The sequence below is a fragment of the Giraffa tippelskirchi genome, chromosome 4 (assembly GCF_054371585.1).
Source record: "Giraffa tippelskirchi isolate mGirTip1 chromosome 4, T2T-mGirTip1v1.2.pri, whole genome shotgun sequence".
NCBI classification, from domain to species: domain Eukaryota; kingdom Metazoa; phylum Chordata; class Mammalia; order Artiodactyla; family Giraffidae; genus Giraffa; species Giraffa tippelskirchi.
Window position 1 is genome coordinate 2534016 of NC_137278.1, and position 25722 is coordinate 2559737.

The 25722-nt window shown below is 60.1% G+C and overlaps 1 protein-coding gene across 2 annotated transcripts; it reads right to left on the reverse strand.

The window, feature by feature from the left end:
• DBH (dopamine beta-hydroxylase) lies at positions 1–25347 on the reverse strand. 2 transcript variants are annotated; one of them, XM_081595904.1, is made up of 13 exons: positions 24469–25347; positions 17077–17190; positions 14827–14973; positions 12747–13004; positions 11724–11900; positions 11081–11183; positions 7405–7571; positions 4204–4347; positions 3728–3766; positions 3130–3189; positions 2243–2370; positions 1609–1768; positions 1–592 (listed from the first exon to the last, which is right to left on the reverse strand). In XM_081595904.1, exons 2-13 carry the CDS (start codon positions 17149–17151, stop codon positions 461–463), a joined length of 1590 nt encoding a protein of 529 aa, XP_081452030.1. In that variant the 5' UTR covers positions 17152–17190; positions 24469–25347; the 3' UTR covers positions 1–460. The 2 variants fall into 2 exon arrangements, with proteins under 2 accessions (XP_081452030.1, XP_081452029.1); XM_081595903.1 differs by lacking the exon at positions 24469–25347 and having other exon boundaries at positions 17077–17808.
• Positions 25348–25722: the final 375 nt, after the last annotated feature.

Genomic DNA, 25722 nt, shown 5'->3' on the forward strand with positions numbered 1-25722 from the left:
TTTAAGTACAACAGCGCTTGTACCCGTCACACGCCAACACTGACTGCCATCCACAGGGGCTGGGGACGCGGGGCTGGGACAGCTCTTGGGAGTCTGTCCCGCGTCCAGTTGTGACTCATGTCCCAGGGGACTGGCCCCCCTCAGCAAGATGGCAGGGCTCTCGGGGCACTGGACTCTAGACCCCCAAAAGGGGTTACCCTTATGCTGTGTCAAAAGGTGTGCAAGGGTCTCGGTCTGCCTGGGCCTTGGTGGGTCAGCAAGAGCTGTCACAGGACCCTCTCAGCCATGCAGGGTATCCCCGGGGGAGAAAGCTGGACTGGACCCTGGTCTCAGGAGGTGGCTTGGTCCAGCCTTCCGTGCTGGGCTGTTCCATGGGGGTCTTCACAGTGTAGGGGGTGCACAGAGCTGGCGTGAGCCCGCAGGGACAGCATGGCGAGGGTAGTGGAGAGACCGCCCACGCTCAACCTTCGCCCCCCCCGATGCTGAGCACAGTGGGGCCGGCGGGGCTCTGAGCCCGGCTGGCCGGGCAGTGAGGGGTGGGCTCTTCCAGCCTGGACACGATCTCAGGCAGGGGCTGCCGATTCCACTCGCCCTGCAAGGAAGGAATGAGGAGGTAAACGGAGGCTGGAGGGCCGAAGTGGAGGCCACCTCCCCTGGCACTTCTCCCAGTGACCCCGTGGGTTCCTGCCCTTGAACTCACCTTTTCCCAAAGCAAACCAAACCGCCCATTGCTACGTGGGGGTCCTCACCTGGGAGCTATCCTAGGCGCCCATCTGCCTGCTCAGCCACCCTTCACGTCCTTCAGGGAAACTATCAGAGGCCTGGGGGCAGCCACTCCCCACCCACCCACCCCCCGGCTCATACACACGGCTGCGTCAAACGCCACATGTCAACCACATCAGACATTGGCCCCAAACTGCTCTCTGATGACCCAGTGTTGGCCCCCCCTTGGGGCTGGGAACGTTTGATTAGCAATTAGTCCAGCTCCCAGAGCTTCCAGGAAAGCTGCCTTGCAGAGTTGCAGGCTGCGGAGCCTTCTCCACCCAACTCAGCCGCGGCCTGGGCCCTGGTCCTTGCCTGGAGCTCGCAGGGGGTGAGTGAGATGCCTTTGGATCCCAGTGGGTCCCAGATGAGGAGGGAAACCAGCCTCCAGCCTCAGACCCTGACTTCTCACCGCCCCCGCCCCCTAAGCGCTGTATTTTTAGGCTCTGGGGGAGGCTGCAGGCGCCCGGCTCACACCACCGAGGTTAGTCCCGTGATGTGACGACATCCCAGAGAGGGCGGCGCCTGCGGGGGCGGCTGTCAGCTCCCCACTGCAGGCCATCGGCTGTCTGTCTGGGCCCGTGTCTCACCACCTGATTCTTGTTTTGTGTGAGTGCTTCTTGCCAGCTCCTTGGGGCTGGAGCCCTGTCACCCACCGGGGTCCTATGGGGGTCTGGGGCACAGAGGGGTGGGCAGACTCAGAACTTGTTGCTGGGTGTCGGGAAGGGGCAACTGCGTGGCCAAGGGCAGCCGGCCAGCCCCAGCTGCATGCACCCCAACATGGGCAGCCACACCAGGAAATGGACAACCCCCCACACACACACACATGCACACGAGCAGCCACACCTGGAAGCGGATGGCCGAGGACTTGTTGCAGTGCATGGCGATGGGTGCGAAGCCATACAGGGCCTTGAGCACCTGGCGGTTGAAGGAGTTCCAGGGCACGGAGGCAAACTGCTCTGGGACGGAGGCCTGGGGGCAGGTGCAGACTTCCTCGCTGTTGAACCTGGTGTGAGAAGGAGCCGCCCGGAGTGGGGTTTGAGGGAGCAGAGGGGAGCCCAGCAAGGCACAGGTGACACCTCCCTGCAGAGGGGTGGGGTCCCGAGAGCGGCCCTGAGGCCACCAGCCTTCTAGTACACTGCCCTGGCCCTGCCTCCTGCCGTGATCACTAATAGGCTTCATCTCTTGTGCCATCTTGGCTCAGTTGGGAACAGCTGCTCCAGGGCTGGGTGGAGGGGCTCCTCGGGCCAAGCCCAGACTCGACAGGAAGCAAGTGTGGGGATCGATTAGTGATGCCTGCCACCGGCACCTCAAGGTGTGTGGAGGCCTGATTGCCGGGTTCCTGCTCACCTTGCTCCTGGGCTCCCTGCTTTCACCCAGGGCCTGCAGGGTTTGGGGGTGGGGGGGGTTCGGGGCTCGGGTTCCCCTGCCATGCCCGGGATGGAAGGCTTAGCGGGCACACTCCCCATGGAGCCATCACCTGTTCACAAGGTGGAAATACTTCTGCAGGAAGCCGGGGTCCACGGCGCTCTTGCAGAGCTCTAGCCGCGTCTGGGGGTAGTAGTGCACGTAGTTGACGCACATTTCCTCCAGGATCCCGAAGCCCCCCTGCAGGATGGAGAAGACACCCGTCAGCACTGGCGCATCAGCGGTACTCCTAGATGCCACCGTTCAGCCTCTCCGTGTGTTCACTGCTTTCACGCATGCACGCGTGCGCCCACTCAGCGCTCGAGGCCAGATCGTGTTCTGAGCGGGCAGAGGCCCTGCCCTCCTGAAGTCCTCAGCTTTATTCCACCTTTGCCGGTCGCAGGAGGCAGGTGTGGCAGGCCTGTCTCCCTGGTGGCAGGGAGCCCCCTCACACCCCCAGCCTCTCCCCAGCACAGACTGACACACATTTCTGGCCATGGCTCTCCGACTAGGGCAGCCGTCAAAATAACCTGGGTAGCTCGTTAAACCAGACATCATCGGGAGTCACCACCCAGCCTGGGGGGGAACTGATGAGTTTACGGTTTTTTTTTACCGAGTTCCCAGGGGATGTTTGAAGGCAGGAGGAGAAGGGGACGACAGAGGATGAGACGGTTGGATGGCATCAGCAACTCAATGGACATGAGTTTGAGTAAACTCCGGGAGTTGGTGATGGACAGGGAAGCCTGGTGGGCTGCAGTCCATGGGATCGCAAAGAGTCGGACACGACCGAGGGACTGAACTGAACTGAACAGGGGATGCTAATGCTGGCCCAGGGCCCACACCTGAGAGCCACTGGTTTACTGCATGAATGAGGCAGGGGCACCCCCGCCCTGAGCTCTAGAGGAGTTGAGACTGGTGCCCGTGCTCTGTGGCAGGTGGTGAGATGTTCGGGTGACTTACCACGGTGGCCAGCCTCCTGTCTTCCGTGTTGTACGTGCAAGAGGTGATGAGCACGTCTCCCTGGAGGGCCAAGCCGACAGACGCCCATCAGCACCTGCCCGCCTGGGGTCCAGGTGCACTGGGCCCGACCCACGAGTGACCACGGTGGTTGGTCCCCCACTGAGGAACCCGACAGTGGCACCCGGGGTCCCCCACGTGAGGATCACTCTCGAGTGTCCCCAGGAAGTGAGGACGACTTCTCCACCCCTTCCTACAGGGGTCACAGATGCGCTGGTGGCTGCGTGGGGCTGGTCAGACGTCTCAGCCTGGGGTTGGGCGAGCCACGCCCTGCCTGGGAATGCCCTGCTGCATGGTCAGCGGCCCACCGGCGAGCCCCAGGCCCTCATCTCTCCCTGAAGCTCTCGGGTTTGTGGTCAGCTGATCAGGCGGGAGGAGGCCTGTGACCCAAGTGCCCTCTGGCCCTGGCCCTTCCAAGGGCCCCCTGTGCAGCCCCGGGGAGTCTCAGACCCAGTTCTGGAAGGCCTTCCATGGCCTCTGCCCTCCCCATCCTTCCTGCCCTCCCGCCACCTCCATCTCCTGCCCCAAACTGGGCACTCACCGGGTGGACAGACACAACCTTCTTCAACATGCGGATCTCCTGGGGTGGGCGGAGCAGAGGGCGGGGAGGGGCAAGGATGAGACGAAACTTCAGAGTGCTGCAGACCCAGGGCCGCACCCCCAACCCCACGACCTTCTGGGGTCCCCAGGATGGCTAAGTGAGGCCTCCGGCCAGGAGGGCATTAAGACAAGAAGGTGGTCATCTAAGACAGAGGCCACCGTCAAGCTGCCCGGGTCCCCAAAACCCCACAGTCGGCCGCACGCCAGAGTCCACCACCGAAGTCCCTCCCTACATCGAGCCCCCTGACAGGAAGCGACCGGTTGGGTGGGCTCCTCCAGGGTGTGGGCCTGGCCCAGGAGAAGGAGCTCGGGATGAGGGGTGTGTGTCCGGAGAGAGAAGGTCAAAAGGGCACCCCAGCCGCGCCCTGGGTGGGTCTGGGCGGGGCAGGGGAGAGGTGGGGGGGTGGGGGTCCCTACCTGGAAGTGCGGGCTGTAGTGGTTGTCCCTGTTCACGATCTCCCTCTCCTGGCCGTCCCTGACCAGTACCGTGACCACTTTCCGGCCTGTCAGGTGTGTGTGGAGCTGAGAGGCGAAGATGTGGATCCCGGAGGCGGGCAGGGCCTGCAGGGGCGGGGCGGGGCGGGGTCAGGGCCTGGCAGGCGGCAGCCGCAGCCCCCAGCCCACAGGCAGCCTTGCGTGTGGGCGGCCCTGGCCCTTCCTTCTCCCTGGTCGGGCAAGGCGCTGACCATCCCAGCTGTGGCCGGGCAGCACCGGGGAGACGGGCCAGCCCTCACGTCACCCCCAGGGCAGAAGACGACGTCCCAGACGTTCCCCTGACGTGACGTTCACGTGGTTTAGACAGAAAGCGTCCTAAAACGGCTACACTCGTCAAGCGTTTTCTCCACGACGCGTAGTCTCCCTGACCACGCACTGACCGTGTTGTCCACACGGTCAGCAGCTCCGTCACCGAGTGACCACAGGTTGCTGTGCCTCTGCGAGTCACCCGACTCCACCTCCGTGCCTCCAGCTTGCTCTCCGCCAGCCACCGCCCCTGCCCTTGGTCATTACGGGCACCTTCTGGCCTCCTTGCAGTGATGGAGGGCGGGGAGACCTTATGGCCACATGTGTGACAACTGGGGCTGGTCCTGGGAGCCCCTGCTGATGGGTGGGGCCCTAGGTCTCTCCCCTCTGGTCCCCAGAGTCCAGATGTGTGACAGGTGCAGGGGGATTGCCATCTTGGGGCCTATGGGCTTGTCTTGGGCCAGGATGTCTAGACCAGGACAGACTTCCGTGTGCGGAAGCTGTGCCCCTTGGGGGTCTGCCAACGGAGATGAGACCCCCAACTCTTCCAGAAGCCCTTCCACGAGTGTCCACAGGAATGCAGTTTCCCCTAAGAGCGTACTATTTGAAGGGGAACAAGAAAACTCAGCTTTTTTTGTTTTGTGCTGTAAAGTACTTAGAGACTCTGGGGAGAGCAGGCAGGCCCTCGTTTCCAGGCTCAAGGTGAGCAGGTCAACGTGACCCGGGTCCTGCCGGCACAGGGCAGCGACCAGCCCGGGCCCCTCCTCGTGGGTGAGCATGCAGCCGCAGGCCCGGGCCCTTCACAAGGCCAGGTGACACCATGTTCTGGGGACGCGGGACGGGGTCAGAGGCTGGTGTGGTTACCATTTCTCAGCTTCGTCTCAGACGGAGCTGATCTGCCGTGGATGCTGACGAGGCCCATGCAGCCCACCGGCTCTGCTCAAGGGCACCTTGTTTGCCTAAGGCTTCGAGGAGCCGCTTGAAGGACAAATCCCAGGGAATCCACTCATGGGAAGACAAATCCGCTCTCAACCTCACCGCAGAGCAGGCCGTGTCTGACTTCTCGCTCTGCAACTGCAGGCACCGCGGCCCCATGGGCCCCAGGCTCCTCACCCGTGGGTGGAGATGCTAATGCTCACCTGGCACTGTGAGGGCGAAGGGACCGCACGGGAGAGGGTGTTCGCAGCACTCACAGCGGACTGAGAAATACCATCCACCGTATAGAAACCACCAGACTAAGACAGACAACCACTGGGAACACTGGACAAAGTTAGGAAGAAAGATGCACAGGAAGAAGGGCAAACGGCCTAGGAGTCGGTGCCAAGGTCCTCAGCTTCGGTAAACGTGTGCTGAGGTTAGTTGTTCAGTCGTGTCTGACTCTTTGCCACCCCATGGACTGTAGCCCGCCAGGCTCCTCTGTCCATGAGGTTCTCCAGGCAAGACTTCTGGAGTGGGTTGCCATGCCCTCCTTCAGGGGATCTTCCCAACCCAGGGACCCAGCCCAGGTCTCCTGCATTGCAGATGGATTCTTTACTGTTTGAGCCACCAGGAAAGCCCAAGAATACTGGAGTGGGTAGCCTTTCCCTTCTTCAGGGGATATTCCTGACCCAGGAATCGAACCGGGGTCTCCTGCATTGCAGGCGGATTCTTTACCAGCTGAGCTACCAGGGAAGCCTACTTCTATAAATAGGGGAATTCAAATGGAACAGCAGTGATGTTTTTCTCCCAAGTGATTGAGACCCTAAGATACTGATAACATGGTGGGTGGGTAAGTCGGGGGCCCTGGGCACACCCCAGTACTGTGGGGGAGAAAAGCTCCGAGTGGGCTTTCTGGGGGGCGTTTTGCCAGAGTTATTCCCATGAAAGCTCACATCCCCGTGCATGGCAGCTGCACCTCTAGAATCTGCCCGACGCACATTTCCCAGGTGCACAGAAATTCCCTGGAGGGCTTCTCCCCATCAATGGAAAGCTAAGGCAGCCTGGATGCTGGGACAAGGGGACAGATCAGCCCCGGCCGGGAATGGGGGAGGCAGGGGGCATGGAGGACCCAGAATCTGAGGAGTCCCTTTCGTACCTCCGGAAGCTCAGGCCCTCCCTCTGCTCCGGAGACTGACATTACCTGTGCCCACCTGCCCCCCGCAGCCCCGGGGACCAGTGCTCCCTCGTACGCTGTGCCCCGGGCACCTGGCTGGCCTCGGGTGATGAAGTTCCCACTGAATCCGTGCTGCACGTTGGTTAAAGGGCAAGTCACGGACGAGTGTTCACTGCTCAATTTGTTTTGAAGCATGCACATGAAAGGGCTTGTAGCAACAAGCAGGGAAAACCTCTAGGACACAAAACATCCAAGAGCCGGCAGCCAGGCTAGGCTGTGGCCGAGGGGCCTCGGTCGGTAGCTGCCCTGCCTGCGTGCCTCCGCGGTGAATGCCCGCCTGCCTCCCTCACAGCTGAACTCATCCTTTAAACGCTGGCTCAGGCGTGGACTAAGCGCCTGCATGCCAAGTCACTTTCTGTCATGTCCGACTCTGGGCAACCCCGCGGACTGTAGTCCACCAGTCTCCTCTGTCCATGGGGATTCTCCAGGCAAGAACACTGGAGGAGCTTCCTGATCCAGGGATCGAACCCGAGTCTCTTACGTTTCCCGCATTGGCCGGCGGGTTCTTTACCACCAGCCCCACGGCTAAATGGGGGCCCACAGTTATCGCTGGAGAGGGCGGGGCAGAGCACGCGGCCCGCAGGAAGGCTCCTTGGGGTCAGGGGGCTGGGGGAGGCTGCAGGGTGGGGGGAGCAAGGTCACAGCTGCTGCCCGTGGTGCCCACCCTCGGGCCTCAGCAGGGGAAGCGGGTGGTGCCAGGCCCCACCCCCAGTCCGGCCACCCACCAGCTGGGTGCACTTGTCCGTGCAGTAGCCGGTGAGGACGAAGGCCGACTCCTGCGGGGGGATGGCCATCACGGGCGTGTACACCAGGCCCAGCTCCATGATGCCTGCGTCGAAGCGCCGCAACGTGGCCGTGTAGTACAGGCGGATGCCCGAGGAGTCCCGCCGGCCTGGGGGGGCGGGGACGGAGGTGAACTGAGGCCCTGGCCCCCAGCCCCGCACAGTGACCCCCAGCTGCCCTCAGCCAAAAGGCGCCGGGCACCTGCGCCTGCTGCCCTCTGCCTTTGTCCCCACACCCGTTTACTCCAGGCAGACGCCATGGTTACCGGAAGGCCAATTCACGTGCCTCGCGTGGTTCCCATCGGGAGAGAAAGAGCTATTGTTTCTGCGAAAACGAGGCGAGTGCTCTGGGAAGACTTAACTAAGGCAGCAAACGAACACCCAAAACCATGCTGTTGAACCAGGCCGGGAGAGATGCCTGCCGCGGGTTTGGGAAGCGGGCCAGTCCCTCCGAGCGCTGGGCAGGCGCTTTGATGCTCTTTCCGCGCGTTCACGGGGCCCTGAGCTGGAACCCACCCGCAGCGCGAACCTCTCAGTTTGGGCCGAGAGGAGGGCACGGCCGGTCTCACAGAGGAGCCTCTGCCCCTGTCGGGCAGGTGAGCACAGGCTTGCCTGGTGAAGTCAGCAGGAAGTATTTAACGCACGTCCCTCTGGGGCCCCCTCCTTTGATTCCTGTCCTGCAGCGTTGACCCAGGGCTTGCATCTCCTGGGACGATGTCCCAGGAGAAACCTGAGAAGGAGAGTGGGCTCCTGGAGCAACGTCCTGGGGCAACCCCTGCTCACACACCGTCCTGGGCTCCATTTGCTCAAGAGTGTGCCGTGTGCTCTTGAGCAAGTTGCTGTTCCTCTCTGGGCTCAAAGACAAAGGCCTCGTCCAAAGAAAAATTCATTGCTTCTGCCCATCATGGTCCAGCCACACCTACCAGCTCTTCTTGCCATCAGCTAATTGGAGAGTCCAAAAACTTCCTGGGCAGCCTCCCAGGGGTCATGCAAAGCTGATGGCTGGAGGTCCAGGCCATCAGGCCTGGCACCCACAGGCCTCTAGCAGCCCCTTCCTGCCCTCTCCCTGCTCGGAATTGCTCAGGGAGGCCCTGAGCAATTCAGGGCTGGTCCCATGGGGGCAGAGTGGAGGGTGGACATGGCCCACCCCCTCGGGATACGCAGGAGAGCTGAGAGCTGGGCAGAGAGCCCACGGAACCAAAGAATCATTGTTCCACGTTATAGACGGGGAAACTGAGGCTCAGAGTCTGAGCTGAAGGCCCTGCTCGAGAACCGCAGGGCTGGGAATTAGCCGAGCTGGGGCACGGCCCGCAGCGCCTTTGGGGGCCCAGCTGTCTCCCTGCTCGGCCTCTCTGAGGCGGAACCGAGAGCACCCCCTCTGCCTCTGCCTCCCGTTCTCTTGCACCAGCGCCACCCCCACCACCACCGCAGTGTCCAAACTCAGCCTCTGTGTCTCTGGGTTGATTACATCAGAGGATAATAATAAAAAGGGAGATGCAATTGGTTAAAATTCAGACAGGGATTAAATAATGAAATAATTGTGGAATTTTGATATTTATAGAAAAGAGACCCATCTCCAGATTTTGCAAAGCGGCAGGAGCGTCCTTATATTTGGCGAAGGATCCATAAATACAAGCAGATAATCAGGAAGAGACAGACTTCCTTGAGGCCTAAGGAGTTTTCAAAAATCCATTTGCTTTCAGGTTTTAAATGAGCAATAAATCCCGTACCACACTAAGGCCCAAGCTGACTTATGCTCCTCTCTGTGCGTGCGGCAGATAATTCCAGCGGTGGCAGAAGGTATTAGTTATGTGGCCGGGGAGAAATCGCTGGTGGCTACGGGTCAAGCGCACCCCCGGAAGCCTGCACCCCGTTGGGAGCTCTGCGTCCCGAGCTTTCCCAGCCCCAGAGCGGCCGAGAGAGTGAGCATGGGCAGGGGTAGGGTGCCCCACACCCGGTCCCACCACCAGGGAGAGATGGGCTGGGCCCCAGCCAGGAGCTCAGGTTCTTATCTCTCAGGCTGCTTCTGCCCCTCACTTACACAAATGAAAAATGTCATTAAAAAAGAAGAGAGTGAGGGGAAGAAGGCTATGTGGCTATATACGGCGGAAGATGCCGGTGAGACAGAGAGAGGAAGACGCTCTCAGTTTCCGGGGTAGTGTCAGCTGGCATCACCCTCCTAAAGACGGACCCTGTATTCCACCTTCGGGTGCAGAGTGATCCAGCTGTCCTGCTCTCTGGCCCCCACCTCGCTTCCCCAGCCCCTACGCTGCAGCCGGGCTGGACCACCTGTGTTTTCAGGAGCATGCTGGCCTTGCCCACCTCCATGTCTAGGCACAGCCCGTCCCTCCATATGGAGCGCAGCACGTGTTGGCTTCCCTCGTGAAAAGGCTCCTCGTCCTCCGAGGCCGCCACCATGCCACCCGGGCCACTGAGACTGCTCCTTTCACATCTCCTCGCCCTTTGCTTGCGTCTCCCTCCTGAGAAGCCTTTGCATCTTTCTGGACCCAAGGTCCACTGTGGTCGATCGGGGAATGAGATCACCACCCTGCTTCCCACATGAGGGGGTCTCATGGGTTTCTGTTTGCATAAACTCGACAGCAGGAAACAGACAGGAGCCAGCCCTCCAACATCCAGGGCCAACATCGCCAATCAATCCCAGATGCCTCTCCAGCAGGGAGCTGGAGCCGTCACCGAGGGTCACTCAGAGGAGGGCCAGGAGAGCAGGACCCATTTGCTGCCCTGACCCGGAACACGTGGGAACAAAGCCCTATGGTCACATGCACACTCCAGGCACACATCTGCTCCATCGAGAGAAGCAGGAGGGAAGTCCATGGCCAGAAACACCCCTTGCCCCTGAAGACAGTCCGGGGCCGTGCCTCCCGGTGGTCAAGCCATCGGAGGCTGGGTTCTGGGCAGGGATGATGTTGGCTTGGAGCGGCCTGCCTCCTGCCATCCGGCCAGGTGCCTTGTCCTGGCCCAGGCTGTTCTGGGGATGGAAGAAGATGGGTGCTGGAGAGTCACCCCTTCAGGGAGGGGTGCTCAGGGGTAAGGGGCGTCTCTGGGTCTTAGCAGCCTCACAGAAGTTAGACTTCCAGGGGGTACGCGTACACAATCCCCTCCAGCTTACACCCTCTCTCTACTGTCTGTGTCCCTGTTGGTTGGCACACCCTGATACTAGCCATCTGCTCTGGCTGGTGCCAGCAAGGAAACGGTGTGGGTAGGAGGGGTGAGCTGTGTCTACCCCTGGCCTCAATTTCCTCATTTGCAAAATGGGCACACAAGAAACCTCAACCTGCCTTTCCCAGGTGGTACCTGGGGCAGCGCCGGGGCAGCGGCAGCTGGTGTTTGTGGAGGGGGAGGGGGAAGGTGCTGGGCCCCTCCTGTGTGGGTGTGCGCGTTTAAGAGCCCGGCGCAATCACGGGAGACGGGCAGAGAGCAGCGATGGAGAGGGACGCTGGCCACGGTGGGTCATGCGACAGGCAAGCTGGACTTGGGGGAGAGGACGCAGGCTGAGCCCCGCCAGCCTGCCACCCTCCTGGGACAAGGCTGAGTCCATGGGCTCCCAGGGGCGGGTTGGAGGCAGGTAAGAATGGAAGCGCGTCTCGGACCTCCCTACCTTTTATCATCAGCGGGTTGTGGTAGTGAACTTCCAGGCGGAGAAATCTGGAGGAGCCAGGGCCCCCGAAGGCCAGGCCAGCTTCCTCTGGGTAGTAAAAGGCCTGCAGGGGGGCGGAGAGCGCTCAGCCCAGACAGACAGACGGGGCAGGCACAAGGGGAATCCCTGGAGGGTCAGGGCAAACCTCCCCACGTGCCGGAGCCTGAGCTGCAAGGGGGTTGGAGGGGCAGCCAGATTAGAATGACGCTCCCCCACTGATGGGCAGCTCATTACCAGCCCACACAGCGCTCCTGTTAGACTTGAGGTCAGGAGTGTGGAGAGTTCTTACCCCCAGGTGAGCCCACCGCCCAAGCCCCACCGCTGAGCTGCTGGAGGAAGCTGCTGGAAGACCCTGGACGCAGCCAGGGCTGCCAGTCCAGGGACACAATCCCCTCCAAATCCCGCGGAACTTGACGGGGAACGAGAATGATGCCCACGAGGAAAGTAACGGAGGCTGGAGAAGGCATCTGTGGCTCCAAAGAGCCATGGGACTCCAGCAGCATAGAGGCAGTGCGGAGAGGGGGCTCTTTGGGGACCCCACAGTCTCCCTCCGGTGCATACGCGAGGGGTACCCCCTGGGGGGGACGCCGGGAGGGGCACGCACCTTGGCGCCCAGGGCCCAGGCAGCCAGCACGTGGCGGCAGTAGTTGAGTCGCTCCGGCTTCATCTTGGAGTCACAGGGCCCGCTGAAGTGGGGGACGCTCTCGAGCGCGGGGGCACACTGGAAGACCTCCATGTGGTGCACCAGCGCCTCATTGCCCGCGGTGACAATGGGCTCGTACTGCAGGAGAGGGGTGCCCGCTGAGACCCCGCCCCCCCACCGCTCACCCCCACTGAGGGAGCTCTGATCCACCAGCTCCGCTCCCAAGAGGGCCTCTGCTTGCCCATCTGTAAAATGGGAGGGTTGCACCAAGTGATTTCTGGGGAGCCTCTGGAGTCCACGGTTTTGGGAGCTAAGCCGCCACCCGGGAACCAGACAGGATCTGCCAGAAGCTCACGGTGAGAGCTGAAGCAGAGGGAAGGGGTCCCAGGCAAGTCATTTCTTGGTAACGGGGGATAGGAAGTCAGCAGTCCTTGTGTGAAAGCGGCAGCGCTGGACAGAGACGCAGAGACTACCCAAAGCTAAGCCTGAGCCTAGCGGGCAGGGGCAGCTGTGAGTCTGGCCCGTCGCTCCCTGCTGTGTGACTTTGGGGGCTCACACAGACTCTCTGGGCTGCACACCCTCGACTGGAAATAAGGATGCGGATCTGTAGGGCTGTGTGTGCGGTGCTGGGGTGATGGGGCGGTAAACCACGCTCCCTTCCCCTGGAGCCAGACCAAGAGCAATTTAGCAGCGATTGTCATTTTTGTTGTATCTCCCAGTGGGTGTTCAGAGCAGCTGAGCTCTGACTTGAGCTGTTATTTCAAGGGGGAGGGTGGCCTGACAGACAGATAGACAGGTGGCCATTCCCATCCCAGAGGAAGATGCAGAAATCAAGACAGCGGTTGCCTTTGGTCTAGGCTGGGAAGCCGGGGTGCAGCAGCCCTGGGGGGTGGGTGGGGAGCAAGCAGGACAATGGGGTCAGAGCATGCTTGGGGCTGGATCACGGACGGCTCTCCAGGACAGGACACGCCTGGGCCCACGTACCATGATGATGTGGTGCCGGGGGAAGCCGTCTGGGAGCTCGCTGATGTAGCACCAGTAGGTGGTCTCCTGGCCGGGAATGAGGACGTCAGGCGCGCGGATCTCCATGGTGCGCGTGTCCGCAGGCAGGGCCGGCTGCAAAACGTTGGGCTTCAGCAGCTGCACCCTCTGCAGCCCCGTGTGCAGGCCGGAGGTGTTGATGGCCTCCAGCGACCGGAGCGGCTCCTCCAGGAGCCCGTACACCAGGTGAACGGTGCCGTCCTGCAGGCGGGACGGGGCCTCATCACTCGCAGCCCCGAGCCGGGCTCCTGGTGACCCGGGAGGCTGCCGGGTCCCTCCCCACCCCCACCTGGCAGGTGACATGCTTGGTTCTCGTCTCTGTGAAGGACGGAAACCTTCAGGTTCTGTGTGAACTGGGCTGGGATTAAATCCAAGGCCACCCACGCCCAGAGCGCACGGTTTGTACCCGGCGTTAATACGGTTTGTCTTCGTAAATGCCCTCAATCTACATTTGCTTAGTGTCCGTTCAACTAACCATTGTCAGGTCACTGTGAACCAGGCTGGCTCATCTGGGACCCTGGTTCCCTCCACCTCCCCTGGGTCCCTGGGAACAGGGCTGTTCTCTGCACAGGTTCTCAGAGCTCCAGGCGGGAGGTTGCCCCGCACCAGACTAGAAAATCTGAGCTGAGCACACGTGGGCATCAGACACCCTGCAAAGTTCGGGGAGAGGGTGCTCTGCCCGCCCTTACCTCCTCCATGGGGAAGGTGAGCAGGAGGGTGAGGACTCGGGTGACCTTCTGTAAGTGACAGGGACAGACTAAAGGGACAGAGTAGGTGATCAAATAGTTAATCCCACTAGTGGATTGTAAGTAGAAAAAAATATGGGAGACCCCTGAATGTTAATGATTACTCAAGAAATGTTTGCTTAGCCACAGAACCAAGCAGGCTTGCTTAGCAACAAAACCACGCAGCAGAAGCAAGAGATGTGCCCCCAAATAATAAAACAATGGTGGCATGAAAGCCGCAGCCTGCCCGGTGAGCTCAGAGAGTTAGGACGTGCTCTCTGCACACAGGAAAAGCCATTATTTGTGGACCTGGCTTGACCATGTAGGGACAGGAAAACTCCCCTGCCCGACCGGGAGGAGGAGCTGATCATGGAAGCATGATGTCTACTCAAGAAAGACAAAGACGGTCTTCTCCCCACCCCACTTTTCCTTTGGTTATAAAACCGTAGCCACTAAGTTCTCGGGGCGCAGCACTCTCTTGCCTCACAAGCCTCCTGTTCTCATAAATCCCTTCTTATCTGTCCGTTTGCCTCTGGCTGAATTCCTTCTGCACTGAGACATAAAGGACTGGAGCTCTCCCGAGCCCCGGAGCACCACCCATCTGTCTCAGGACACTCCTGGCCCCAGCTCTGCCCCCGCTGCGCCGTGTGTCCCCAGGCAAGCCCTCCCTGTCTGGCCTCAGTTTCCTCACGTAGCACCAGGCCAGCCCACGGCACTGCCATGCTGCAGAGATAACACAAGACCACGGGTGTCAGAGTGCACGGAAAAGTTAAATGGATTTTGTCTTCGAGAGAAAACCGGGTTGTTTTTCCCTAAGGGCCTCGGATCCACTGTGGCTGTGAATTCCTGGACAGAGCAGGTTGAGCCTTACTTCTGATTCCCTTTCTTCCTTTGCAGGCAGTGGAGGCCCAGTGGAGGCGGGGACTTGCCCTGAGTCTCACAGCCCATTGGCCGACCAGGGCCTGGTCGGGAGAGCAAAGTCTCCTGGAGACTCGTCTCCAGAATTCCACTGAAGATGCTGGCCCCAGAGGAGACAGCAAGTCAAGGGCAATGTCCCTCGGGGCCCCATTAGAAGGCTTCAGGGGGAGACCCACGTCTAGAAACATGTTAGCTAAGTGTCAGCCAAGAGCTGCTCATTCATAGGATCAGAGGCTGATAGCAGAGCTGGCTTCTCCCAAGCGGCCTTGTCCCTGCCTGGCTGCCCCTGGGAGCCCCTCTCTCTGCAGGTGAGGGGCCCGGGATGCTGCCCTAGGGCATAAGACGGCTCCACCCTCCACAGCAAGCGGGCTGCCACCCACCTCGATGAGGTAGTCGTTGGGGTCGCAGGTGCCAAAGGGTCTCTTGAAGAGGAGATACAGGCCGTCTGGGGTCCTCTGTGCCCGCAGAAGCTGGTAATCCTGCTGGGAGTCCAGGTGGACCTGCCCCTTCTGGTCACTCCAGGCATCCTGCAGAGACAAGGTCAGGCTTGGAGCCCAAGTGGCTGAGCCGGCAGGGGGGGTGGGGTGGGTGTCACCCACAGCACAGCCCCTGGACATACCCTGCCCTGGGGTTCCTGGCCTTGACGGCTGACCTCAAAGGCCAGCTGGGACTCACGGGGGCTGGTCGGCCATGAAGGTTCCCAGACCTCAGGGTGGGACCCAGAACCTATATTACTCAGGAGGGGCCACAATTGCGAACATGGGGTCCTAGACAAAGAATCTCCCTTGGTCTAGGGGGCAGGGGCCTGATAGCACGTGGAGTCTTGGAGAGGGGAGACGTGAAGAACCGGGGGAGAGAGAGACGCTGGCAGTGGGGTCTGGGCACCAGCCAGAGTGAGCCCACCTGAAACACTGCACCTGCCCCCTCACCCAAGGCCCAGCTTCGCCTGGAGAAGGTAAACTGAGGCCCCGGAGCAAACAGACCCACTGCCTTTCCCCAGGATGTTCAAGGGCAGTGGCTCTGGCCAGCCCTTCCCCTCCTCTCCCCCCAGCTGCTTCCTGGTACTCAGCTCTAAGGCCTGGCCACCCAGGGGCTCCAGGCCAGGGCACCAAAGACAGCCCCCCGGGCCAGGCAGCTGCAAGGGAGACCCTGCCCCGACCAGCAGTGGAGGAACAACGGGGGACCGCAGGTCCTCGGCCTTAGAATGTTTTCAAACCCTGCATTCAGGGCTGCGGCACGTTTCCTTCATTTCCTTGAGGAAAAAAAAGAAACCCGCGAAAGATTTTGCCAAATCTCCCCCTGGAGAAAAGCGCCGTGACGAAGCTCCTGCCGGGGGACGCCAGGGATCTGCAGGACTCAGTTCAAACAGAAGCAGAGACTTAGCCTGTGAGCTTTCAGTCGGAAATCTAGAATGTATTTGTTGAACATATTGCTAAAGGAGGAAAAACAAGCCTGACATTTGTTTGCATAGGAATTTGTTGTGCAAATTAATCTTGCCTGTGCGGGAGGATGCGAAAGTCATCCCAGCTCTCTTGGCAGCCTGGGAAGCTGGGCCCAGGGCTCACTGCTCCTCTGGGACCAGCTTGGAGCCGCGCTGCCCAGGTCTTCCTGGGCCGTGACCCAGAGCCACTGAGCTGCCTCGTGCAGGGGAGGCGGGGTGGCCCAGAGCTAGCGGCCCTCATTCCATCCGGCTGGTGGTCAGGCTCCCCCAGCCTCCCGCCTCCCCGGGACGTGGGCAAAGCTCCTTCCTGCCTGCAGAGTTGTGGTGGGGGTTGGAGGGGGCACCCCCAGGGTTCCAGAAAGATCAGCCAAGGGTGTCAGCTCGTGTGAACCCCCTCATCCCAAAAAAGTGGAGAGGGAGAATTGTCCTCACTCCCCTCGTGGGGAACACGAGGCTGGGAGGCCTCTCCTGAGCCTGGCTCTCTGGTCCTGCCGGATTGCCACTCTTCACGAAGTAAGAGCCCCTCTGCTCACAGATCAAGTGCCTGCTGACTTGAACACGGTATTAACCCTCCTAGGTCTGTTTCCCTGAGAGAGCTAGTTTGGCCCCCAGAGAGGTCAAGGTAGAAAGTGGGGCGGTGCTCAGGGCATGGATGGGCTGAAGGATGGGCTCAGGATGGCTGGGCTCTCCCCACCTTGGGGGGCCCTCTGCAGTCTGTCCAGGGCCCCCCAGGCCCCTCTCCTCTGAAGGGAGATCTCCCTGCTTCTCCACCCTTTCCAGCAAGAATTGAGGGTGAATTTGGGGTGTGGAGTGATGGTTCCCTCCAGGCTGGGTTCTCAGGTCACCCGCGTGTGCAAGCACCTCGTCCCAGGCGGTGCAGCCCAGGCCCCATGCTTGGGTGCGTGTGACCTCTGCGCATTGTTTGTGCAGGTGGGGGGGGCGGGGGCCGCCCTCCCGAGGGCGACAGGAAGGTGTGGAGAGGCTGTGCTTTATGTGGCGGACCATCAGGGAAGCCACCTGTTTCCCATCTTGACCTCATGCCAGCATCTAAGACGCCCAAGCTTGGGACACAGGGATGCTCAGATACAGGGGACCAGAGAGGCGAGAGGGAGACTTCCTTTGCTGGGTTCGGGAGGGTGAGTGCAGAGAAGAGCAGGGCTGGGGGCGCTGGGGTGGGGGGAGGACTCACCCCGAAGTAGGCGCCATTCCCGTCTGTCCAGAGCACCACCAGGTCGGCGTTCTCCAGCTCTCCCCGGTCCGACATCCCGAACAGGATGCCTGCCTTGAGCTCCCGCACCAGGAGCTGGAAGTAGACAGTCTCCTGCACGTAGCTAACGTTCCAGGACAGCTCCAGGGTCCCCTCGGGGTCCAGGGGGATGTGGAAGGGGAAGGGGCTCTCGACGGGGGCTGAGCCCTGCAGTGCGGCCACTAGGATGACCAGGAAGACAGCTACCGCGGTGCCATACATGGAGGCCGCCTCGCGCACGCTGGGGCTGGGGACCTGCATGGCTGGGCGAGCGCGGCCGCCCCACCTGGCCATTTATGTCCCGGGCCCCTGGGGGGTGGGCCCAGGCTGCACCGGTAATCACATTTGTCTGGTGGGGAATTCAATTGTCCCAGCGACCCTCCCACCAGCCCGGGCCCCCGGGCCAAAAGCTCTTCTGCCCTCGTTTCTCCTAATTGGCGCTAATGACACATGGACATCATCAGCGGGAATCAAAGCAGACGGCGCTGATTTCATTCCCTCTGAATGGTCCCCGAGAGCCATCCGGGAAGGACTCCTCCCTGCGAGCGCCCTCCGGCCAAGCACCAGGCTGACAACCAGGCTGGCTGCCGGGGCCTGTGCCCGCACGGCTGACAGGCGGGGTCCATGCCGCCCCATTCGTGGACGGGCAGACTGAGGCTCTGCGGGATTATTTCCAAGGTTGTGGTGATGGTAATGGTTTAGTCACAAAGTTGCGTCTGACTCCTTTGTGACCTCACGGACTCTAAGCCCACCAGGCTCCTCCATCCGTGGGATTTCTTAGGCAAGAATCCTGGAGTGGGTTGCCATTTCCTGCTCCAGGGAATCTTCCCGGCCTAGGGATTGAACCACGTCTCCTGCAGTAGGAGGCGGATTCTCTACCATTGAACCACCAGGGAAACCCCTATTTCTAAAGTGACCAGTGAGAAAAGAGACCTTGCTGTCGCAGGCCCAGGGAGCCATGTCTATAGCCCTGGAGGGCGGACCAACTTCAAACTAAAAATAAGAGATGAGGCCCAAATAGTCCCTGTGTTTAGACACTCTCTCCGGGCCTGCTGCTGCCGCTTTTGTCTGCTCTCTCTCTCCCCACAGGCTCCAGCTGGTGCCACAGCTGCTCCCGAAGGAGTGGGTGTGCTGCTGGGGGCGGGGGCAGATGGCCCAGTGGCATGCTGGCGGTGGGGGGGTGGGCAGACTGCAGGTGGGTTTCTGGGGAGCCCGGACAGCAGGGCACATTGCTGGGGAGCAGACTTCTTGACGATGCCTTGCGGAGGGGGAACTGCAGACTCTGAAGAAAGGGGTATGAGCAACAGGCCTGCTTCCTTGTCTCCAAAGCTCCAACACCCACAGTGTTGTTTAGCCTGGAGTGGACCCAGTCTGAATGCGAAGCCTCCCAGGGCAGCCGGTCTATGACAGCATTTCTCCCGCACGCACCACAGGGCCTTTGCACGGACCCGTCGGGACTCAGCCCATTGAGCTCATGTGTCAGTCTCCCTGCAGCCCAATCCTTTCCATGCAGAGTGGGTTGGGCATGTGCTACCGCCGCTCGGAAGTTCAACCTGATTGCCTTCTGCTCTGAACTTGGCTGCCTCCTTCCAGGAACCTGACTCCCTTCTTTCTTCCTTCTCCAGTTCCTCCTCTCTCTGGCAAAACCAAGAACCTGACCAATATCCTCAATATCCACAATATTGCCTGCAAGCATCTGCAAGTCCTCAAAGAGCGACAAAGGCCAGCCTAGAGCTGGCAGTGTCAGGCCCTGCTTTTGCTCTGAGCTCTATTCCTCAGGAAGCAGTGACTGTGTCTGCCTGAAGGCGAAATCTGGAGCAAGCTCCCCCCCAGGACCTGGTGGGTGGTGGGCTCTCCTCACGGCGGCCAGGCTGCCCTGCAAACAGGGAGGAAGGAGAAAGCTGCTAGGCGAGGCCACGGGACCCCCTCCCTGACTGTACACGGGATGGGGAGCCACAGGGCACGCTACTCACGGTGCTGACACCACATGGCTGTTCTTGGGGCCGCCCGCTGCTGGGCCCGTTCCCCGAGGCGGCACAGAGTCAGAGCGAGATACAGGGTGAGTGAATCCGCGAATGTGTGAGCCGACACATGAACGGGCGCAGGATGCTGCCACTGGCCTGCATCCTGGGCCTGTGGAAAGATGCGGACGGATAACGGGCCACAAGAGCCGGCCCTCTGGGGCTCGGAGGCTGCAGACCCTTGGCTCTAGTGACAAGACAAACCCCAGGGAGGGCCTGCAGCCTGGGGTGGCAGGTGGGCTTCCTGGAGAAGGGCAGGGACTCAGTTAGAGCCTGGAAGGACTGAGTTCCCACGGATGGGGTGGCTCCGGGGGTGCCAGGCTACAGGATCAATCCCAAAGGCCTGTAGGTAACGATCCCTTGCATGGAAGACAGGAGGGTGCAGGCCAGGGGAGACCACAGGGCAGGCTCCGGAGGCCCCACCCCTCGGGGCACTGCCTTGTTCTCTAAAATTTTGCCAAAGCCCCCTCATCTGTGCTGGGTGAGCAGGCGTGGAGCCTCTGAGATCACTCAGACACCCACTGTCTGGACATCCACTAGCCACCTCCTCCCCCGACTAAGGAACAGGTGCGGTGAGAGGGTGAGACAGGCTGCTGGGGGAGGGGGGCGCCATGGTCCCAGTGGGCACAGGGACAAGGCCAGCAGGTGCAAAGCAAGGGCGAGCAGGCTGCATGGCAGTCCTGGCTCTGGGTGAGCCTCCTGGCCATCCATGTGGCTCTGGCTAGAAGAGAAAGAGTGGGTACCACCCCCCACCCACCCCCGACCACCTGGAGTGGCGGGACCCCCCAAGGACTCCTACCCAGGGGTGGGGGCTCTGGTTTCAAGCCCGCCGCACCCCTGCCAAGTCCCGGCTAGAACTTCGCACGGAAGCGTTTTCCTACCCAGACCCGCACCCATCTGCAGATATCAGTAGTTTAGCCCTCCGCCCCTCTTCAACGCAGCGGTTCCAGGGGACTGAGAGGTGTGACGCCTCGGAGCCAGAGCCCAGGATAGGGGTGAGCAGCCCTGGGTGGGGAGCCCAGGCAGACCATCTCCTCTCTGGACGCAGGTGAGAGCAACCGTTGCTCGGAGAGCCAAGGAGGCAAGGTCCACGTGGCTCTCAGTACACAGCAGAGTGCTGTGCCCGCATGTTTATTTTTAACAGGATTCGGAAGACGCTCTGCTTCCGCTCAGAGCCGGGCTGGCACACTGACCTTCCAGTTGCGTTTGATAAAAAGGGTTCGGCTGACTTCAGAAACGAGAATTGCCCGCACTAGTAATTAACTGGAGCTGGAAATCGTGTTCACGGCCGTCCCTTCACCTGCTTGTTTCATTTCAGCCCCACCTGCTGTGGGCGCAGGTCTGCGACCGTCCTCAGACACGAGACGACGCTCAGGAGAGGGGCACCTCGCTCTGTCGGGGACAGGGTCTTCCTGGTGCCCCAAGTGCACTCTCGGCCACTGAGGGCTGCACTCGAGGCAGCCAAGGTCAGGGAAATTCCACTGGAGTCAGGAGGAAGGGACGGCAGGGGCAGAAATGCAAGCAGGGAGAAAAGCTGAGGCGGCTCTGGGCCTGCGGGGGTGGGAGGGAGCTGGTCCAATCCGGCGGCCTCCTCCGTGATGTGCCGCTCCGTGCATTAATGGATTTTTAGAAAACAAGCAATCTGACCCCGAATAAGGAAGCAGTGCTCAGCGCTCCTGCCCCGCCCGCATCAGTGAGATGCCTGCGCGCCCCAGGCGTCCTCTGGACAGCCCCGCACCCCCCCAGGATGCATCGCTGGCCCCCTATCCTTGTGCTCTTGGGGTGAAGGAGGGTCCACGCTGCCCCCTGCTTCCACTCCCCTCCCCACCACCTGGCTGCTCTGGCAATCGGGTGCATCGCCCTCCAGGAGTGGGGGTGGGGTGGGGTGGCACCCCGGGGCACCTCTGCCACCCTGTCAGGAAATAAACGCCAATTTATCGCTCAGCGCCTGGCTCTCCTCCAAAGCGCCTCGACGGCTGACCTTGTTTGGAACCGATGTCGGTGTTTTAATAAGCCCTTTGCCTTCCTGCTTCTCTCTGACGCTGTCATCTTGCGAGCTGTAATCCCCCATCGCTTCTGCCACATGAGGCCGGCTCCCCGACAACCAGACTGGAGCCAGTGGGGCCACGGAGGCCAGAGGGGGGCCTCAGCCAGACAGGCCGGTCACCCCAAGGTGGCTGCAGGCCGTGTGCACCGCCCCCCGCCCCCGAAAACTCCAGCAGTCTAGCTGATGGCAGTGTGGAAACCAGGCTGAGAAGCGCTGATGGGGGCTGTCAGACGCTGAGACCCACCCCATCCCCAGGGCTCCACGCAGGCCCCGCCTGCCCACATGACAGCCTTGACCAGCAAGCCCAAAGGCAGCGGTGAAGACAGCTGGGTGAACAGCCTCTCTACCCTGTCTCAGAGGTCGGAGGTCACACCCTGAAAGTCCCAGGCCCTGAAGCTCGGGGCTGCCGCACTCCCGAGACGGCCGCAGCTCAGCTGACCCCCCCACCGCAGGTCAGCGGGTGCCACCCAGCCCAGGACCCTCTGATCTGCCCTGCTCCTTAAGCCACAGCCAAGTAACAGTGACCCCAGCCTGAAGGGCAGAGGGCCCCAGCACACCCCGGCCCCCGACCCGCTGTGGGGCGGGGCAGGTTTGGAGGTCAGATCTGAGAGAGGCCTGCCGGGCCGGCCTGGCCGGCTCAGTGGAGCTCTCACCTGGCCAAAGGGCCTGGTGACACCCGAGGTCCAGTTGGGGACATGGCTACCCGGGGCAGCCGCGTCTGCCTGCCAGGGTGCTGGGCACACGGCCTCCCTCCCTTCCCAACTCCCGACACTCCCTCGTGGGCCTGCGCACTAACTTGTGGAACCCACTCCCCCTCGGCCGGTATCCGGGCCGTCTGCGCGTTCATTTAAACCAGCAGCGACATCAGAGCAGTCAGTGGTCACGCACGTCCATCCTCACATGCTTGTGCCTGTGCTTCTTTAGGGCCAGTCCCCAGAACTAAACCCTGGGGGCCAAAGGCAGTGGGGCTTCCTCCTGGACGCCACTGCGTCCTGAGGTCCAGAAGGACTTCATCCAGGAGGAGAGGCCGCCGCTGGCCGTGTGCTACCCAGAAGACGCAAAACCCCTTCCCTGGAACAGATAGCTTCTTACAGGTAAGTAGGTTTCAGCCTCGTTGATGGGCCAAACTCGTTATTGGGCCGGACAGCGGCCCTCGGGCCACAGTCAAATGCATCACATACAGAAACGCAAATTCAATAAAGCCCTAGCCTCGCCATCTGCTTTTCAAAGCTGAGACTTTGGAAAGAGCAGGTCTCGGTGCCTGGGGGCCTCTGACATTCACGCGCGGTGAGGGGGCCAGCGATAAGCGCTCTCTGATCCAATTGTCCCTCAGCTGATCGAGTTACGGAGAGATTTGCCCAGTAGCGGGCAGGGGACAAGGTGAATTAAACGTCCGGACGGAGACGATGCTGCATGTAAGGTGAGGAGCCAGAGGGGTGCAGACAGGGACATCTTTCCGGTGGACACTTGGTCAATATCTGGCACGACAGGATGTCTCAGTAGGACTGGGCATCACCACCCCTGGATGACGGGTCTGCATTTGACAGTCCCCTGTGTGGTGGGAGCACCAGGGTCACTGTGTCATTACTGCCGAGGGTCCCAGGTCCCTTCCAGGGCCTATCAAGGAACTCATCTGATGGGATCTCCTTGTCCAGGCTGGTTGATGTTATCGCCCCCTGGCTAAGATCCTCTGTTGCCACTGGCACCATCTCAACACAGAGGGGCATCTTTTAAAACCAAAACATCAACCGCCTTCCTTCCATCTAGACAAAAGGAAGCATCAGGACAGCACTTTGAGGGGCAAAGGGGAACTCTGGGTGAGCTCTCGTCTCTGCTGGGGAGTACACGTCACCACCTCCAGTCCAGGGAAAGGCCCTGGAAGTGTGGCTTCAGCATTTTATCTTCTGTTGTAGGGTCTTCACAATGTCAAGCAGAACCAAACTTTAGTCTCAAACCAGAAGCATCACCCAAAACCAAGGGATGTGGCTGCATCCTGATGGCTGCTCCTTGGTACCCAGGACCGGTTGGTGCCTCCCCGGCCCTGGTGGGGGGTTGCTGCTGGGTACCCAGGGCAAACACACTCTTCAGGTGTGTTTAATAACACACCCGAGGCTTCAGACAAATGGGAGGCGATGCATACTTCCTCCCCAACAAAATCCTACCCTGTGTCAGAAAGATGTTTTTGAAAGAAAAAATTCACAGCAGATTTGCTTTTTTAAAAATGGAGTCTTTTCAGGGGATCAGAATTCTGCAGGAATCATAGAAAGAGGCAAAGGGACAAAATTAGAGGGAACCACATCCCACCTGCTACGAGAGGACAGCTAGAGCCCCCGAGGCCCCAGACCCAGAACCCTGGGGACTGGACACTGCGTGGGCGGCTGAGGATGGCCAGCAGGGCTCCTCCAGCGGCTTCAGGGGATCGTCCCTCCCCCACGAGGTAGGCAGCAGAGAGCCCCCGAGTCCCCAGACTAAAGCTGAGAACAGTCACCACTGCAGGACAGTGGCCAGGGAAACTATGGTCCCCGGAGAAATGCAGGGACCCGCGGTCCAAGGGAGCAATTCCCCGCCCACGTCGCCAGGATGCACGTACCTCCCCCTCTTGGTCAGCGGCTCAGAATAGACACAGCAGCGGCCAGCGGCCGCACTGGGGATTGAAGGCAGAACCAGGCAAACGGCCGCCGGACCAAGCGTGTTGAGGAAAAGCTAACCCATCAAAGAGCCTCGGGCTCAGAAACAGAAACTCCAGCACCCAGGGAAGAGGCATGGATGGAGTCAGCAGAGAGACTTCAAAATAAGTATAATTACTATCTTCAGAGAGATAAGAGAAGTTATCGTAGTCATGAACCGAGAATGGGCTTTGATATAAAAGAACTAATTAGAGATCTCAGAAATTTAAAATAGATGGGCTGAGAGTGGAAAGGAGATGTCTGAGAGGAGCCTGGCAAGCTGGAACACCAGGCCTGGCGCCGGATGAGGAATTCGTCTTCAAATGCAGAGGGATGGAAAACAGGAGGGAAATATGGGGACTTGGGGGACAGCTTCAATGCCCCGCAGCCATCTAAGGGACATCCAGAAGTGGGGTAGCGAGGGCAGAAGGGAGAAAACAGCAAAGACATCTGTCTTCAGACCCGGAGCCAGTGAGCAGAGGCGTGCAGACATGGGGAGGCCAGAAAGAGCACCAGAAGCGAAGTAAAGATGCTCCAGACAGAGAGAGGATGTCCACTGGAGAACAAAGCTGAGAAAAAGGGGGGGGCAGGGAAAGCTTACCTGTGGAGGAACCTGTGGGGCTTCGCCAATTTCCCTAAGAGCAGCAGACAATGATGTCTCCTGCAGAGTCCTCCACTCTGAGGCTGAAGCTGAAGCTCCAATACTTTGGTCAACTGCTTGGAAGAGCCAACTCCTTGGGAAAGACCCTAATGCTGGGAAAGATTGAAGGCAGGCGGAGAAGGGGACAACAGAGGGTGAGATGGTTGGACGGTATCATCGACTCAAGGGACATGAATCTGAGCGAATTCCAGGAGACGGTGAGGGACAAGGAGGCCTGGCTGCAGTCCATGGGGTCGCAAAGAGTCAGACACGACTGAGCGACTGAACAGCAACAATTCCAAACCTAGTGTTCTGGTTTGGGGGCAGAATTAAAAATATTCAAGTATGCAAGGACTCATACGTTTTGCCACCACCCTCCTCTCTGAAAGAATTATTCAAGGGTGACGTTCTAATGAAAAAAAATCTTAAGAAAGAAAAGGGGAGGAGACAGAAGAAATCGTGGGAAGAGAGAAGTCGGCACGGGGTGAAGTCTGGGTCATCTTGTTATAAGGGACGGGCTCCGCTGTCATCTTCGTGTTCTGAAATATTTCCAGCGCAGGAAAAATGAGGAGATCGGTGCTAGAGGTGCTCACCCTCACCTCTCAGATCTCCTCTGTGTTTATTATGCTGTGATGGCTTTAGTTTCACAAAACAAAGAAGTATCACAGGTTCAGTTAAGCCCACCCTGTCCCTCTCCTCAAATTGAAAGTTTTTCATCACATCTCTCCTCGCGTTATGGTTGTTGTTGATCAGTTGCTCAGTCGTGTCCGACTCTTCGAGGCCCAGTGGACCGCAGCACGCCAGGCCTCCCTGTCCCTCACCGTCTCCCAGAGTTTCCGCAAACTCATGTGCATTGAGTCGGTGAGGCCATCCAACCACCACACCCTCTGTCACCCCCTTCTCCTCGCCCTCAGTTGGTTACAAAACCAGTGATTTTTAAGTGTTTGTTTTGTTGCTGGCCGACTTGCTAAACATGTAATTGTTGTAATAAATCTTCATTGAGTTTTCTGGGATTTGTCAAGTGGAATTTTCCAGCGTCAGTGAGTACTCACAGTTCAGTGTCTTCTGGCTCAATATTTGTGTCTTTTATTTCCATTTCTATCACGCAGACTCGCCAGGCGTCCCCGGCCCGGAGCGCGAGGGTGCACAGCTCAGCTGGTTCCCGCCGGCACCTGGCACGTCTGCTCGAGGGCAGGACGCTTGCTACAGACTGTC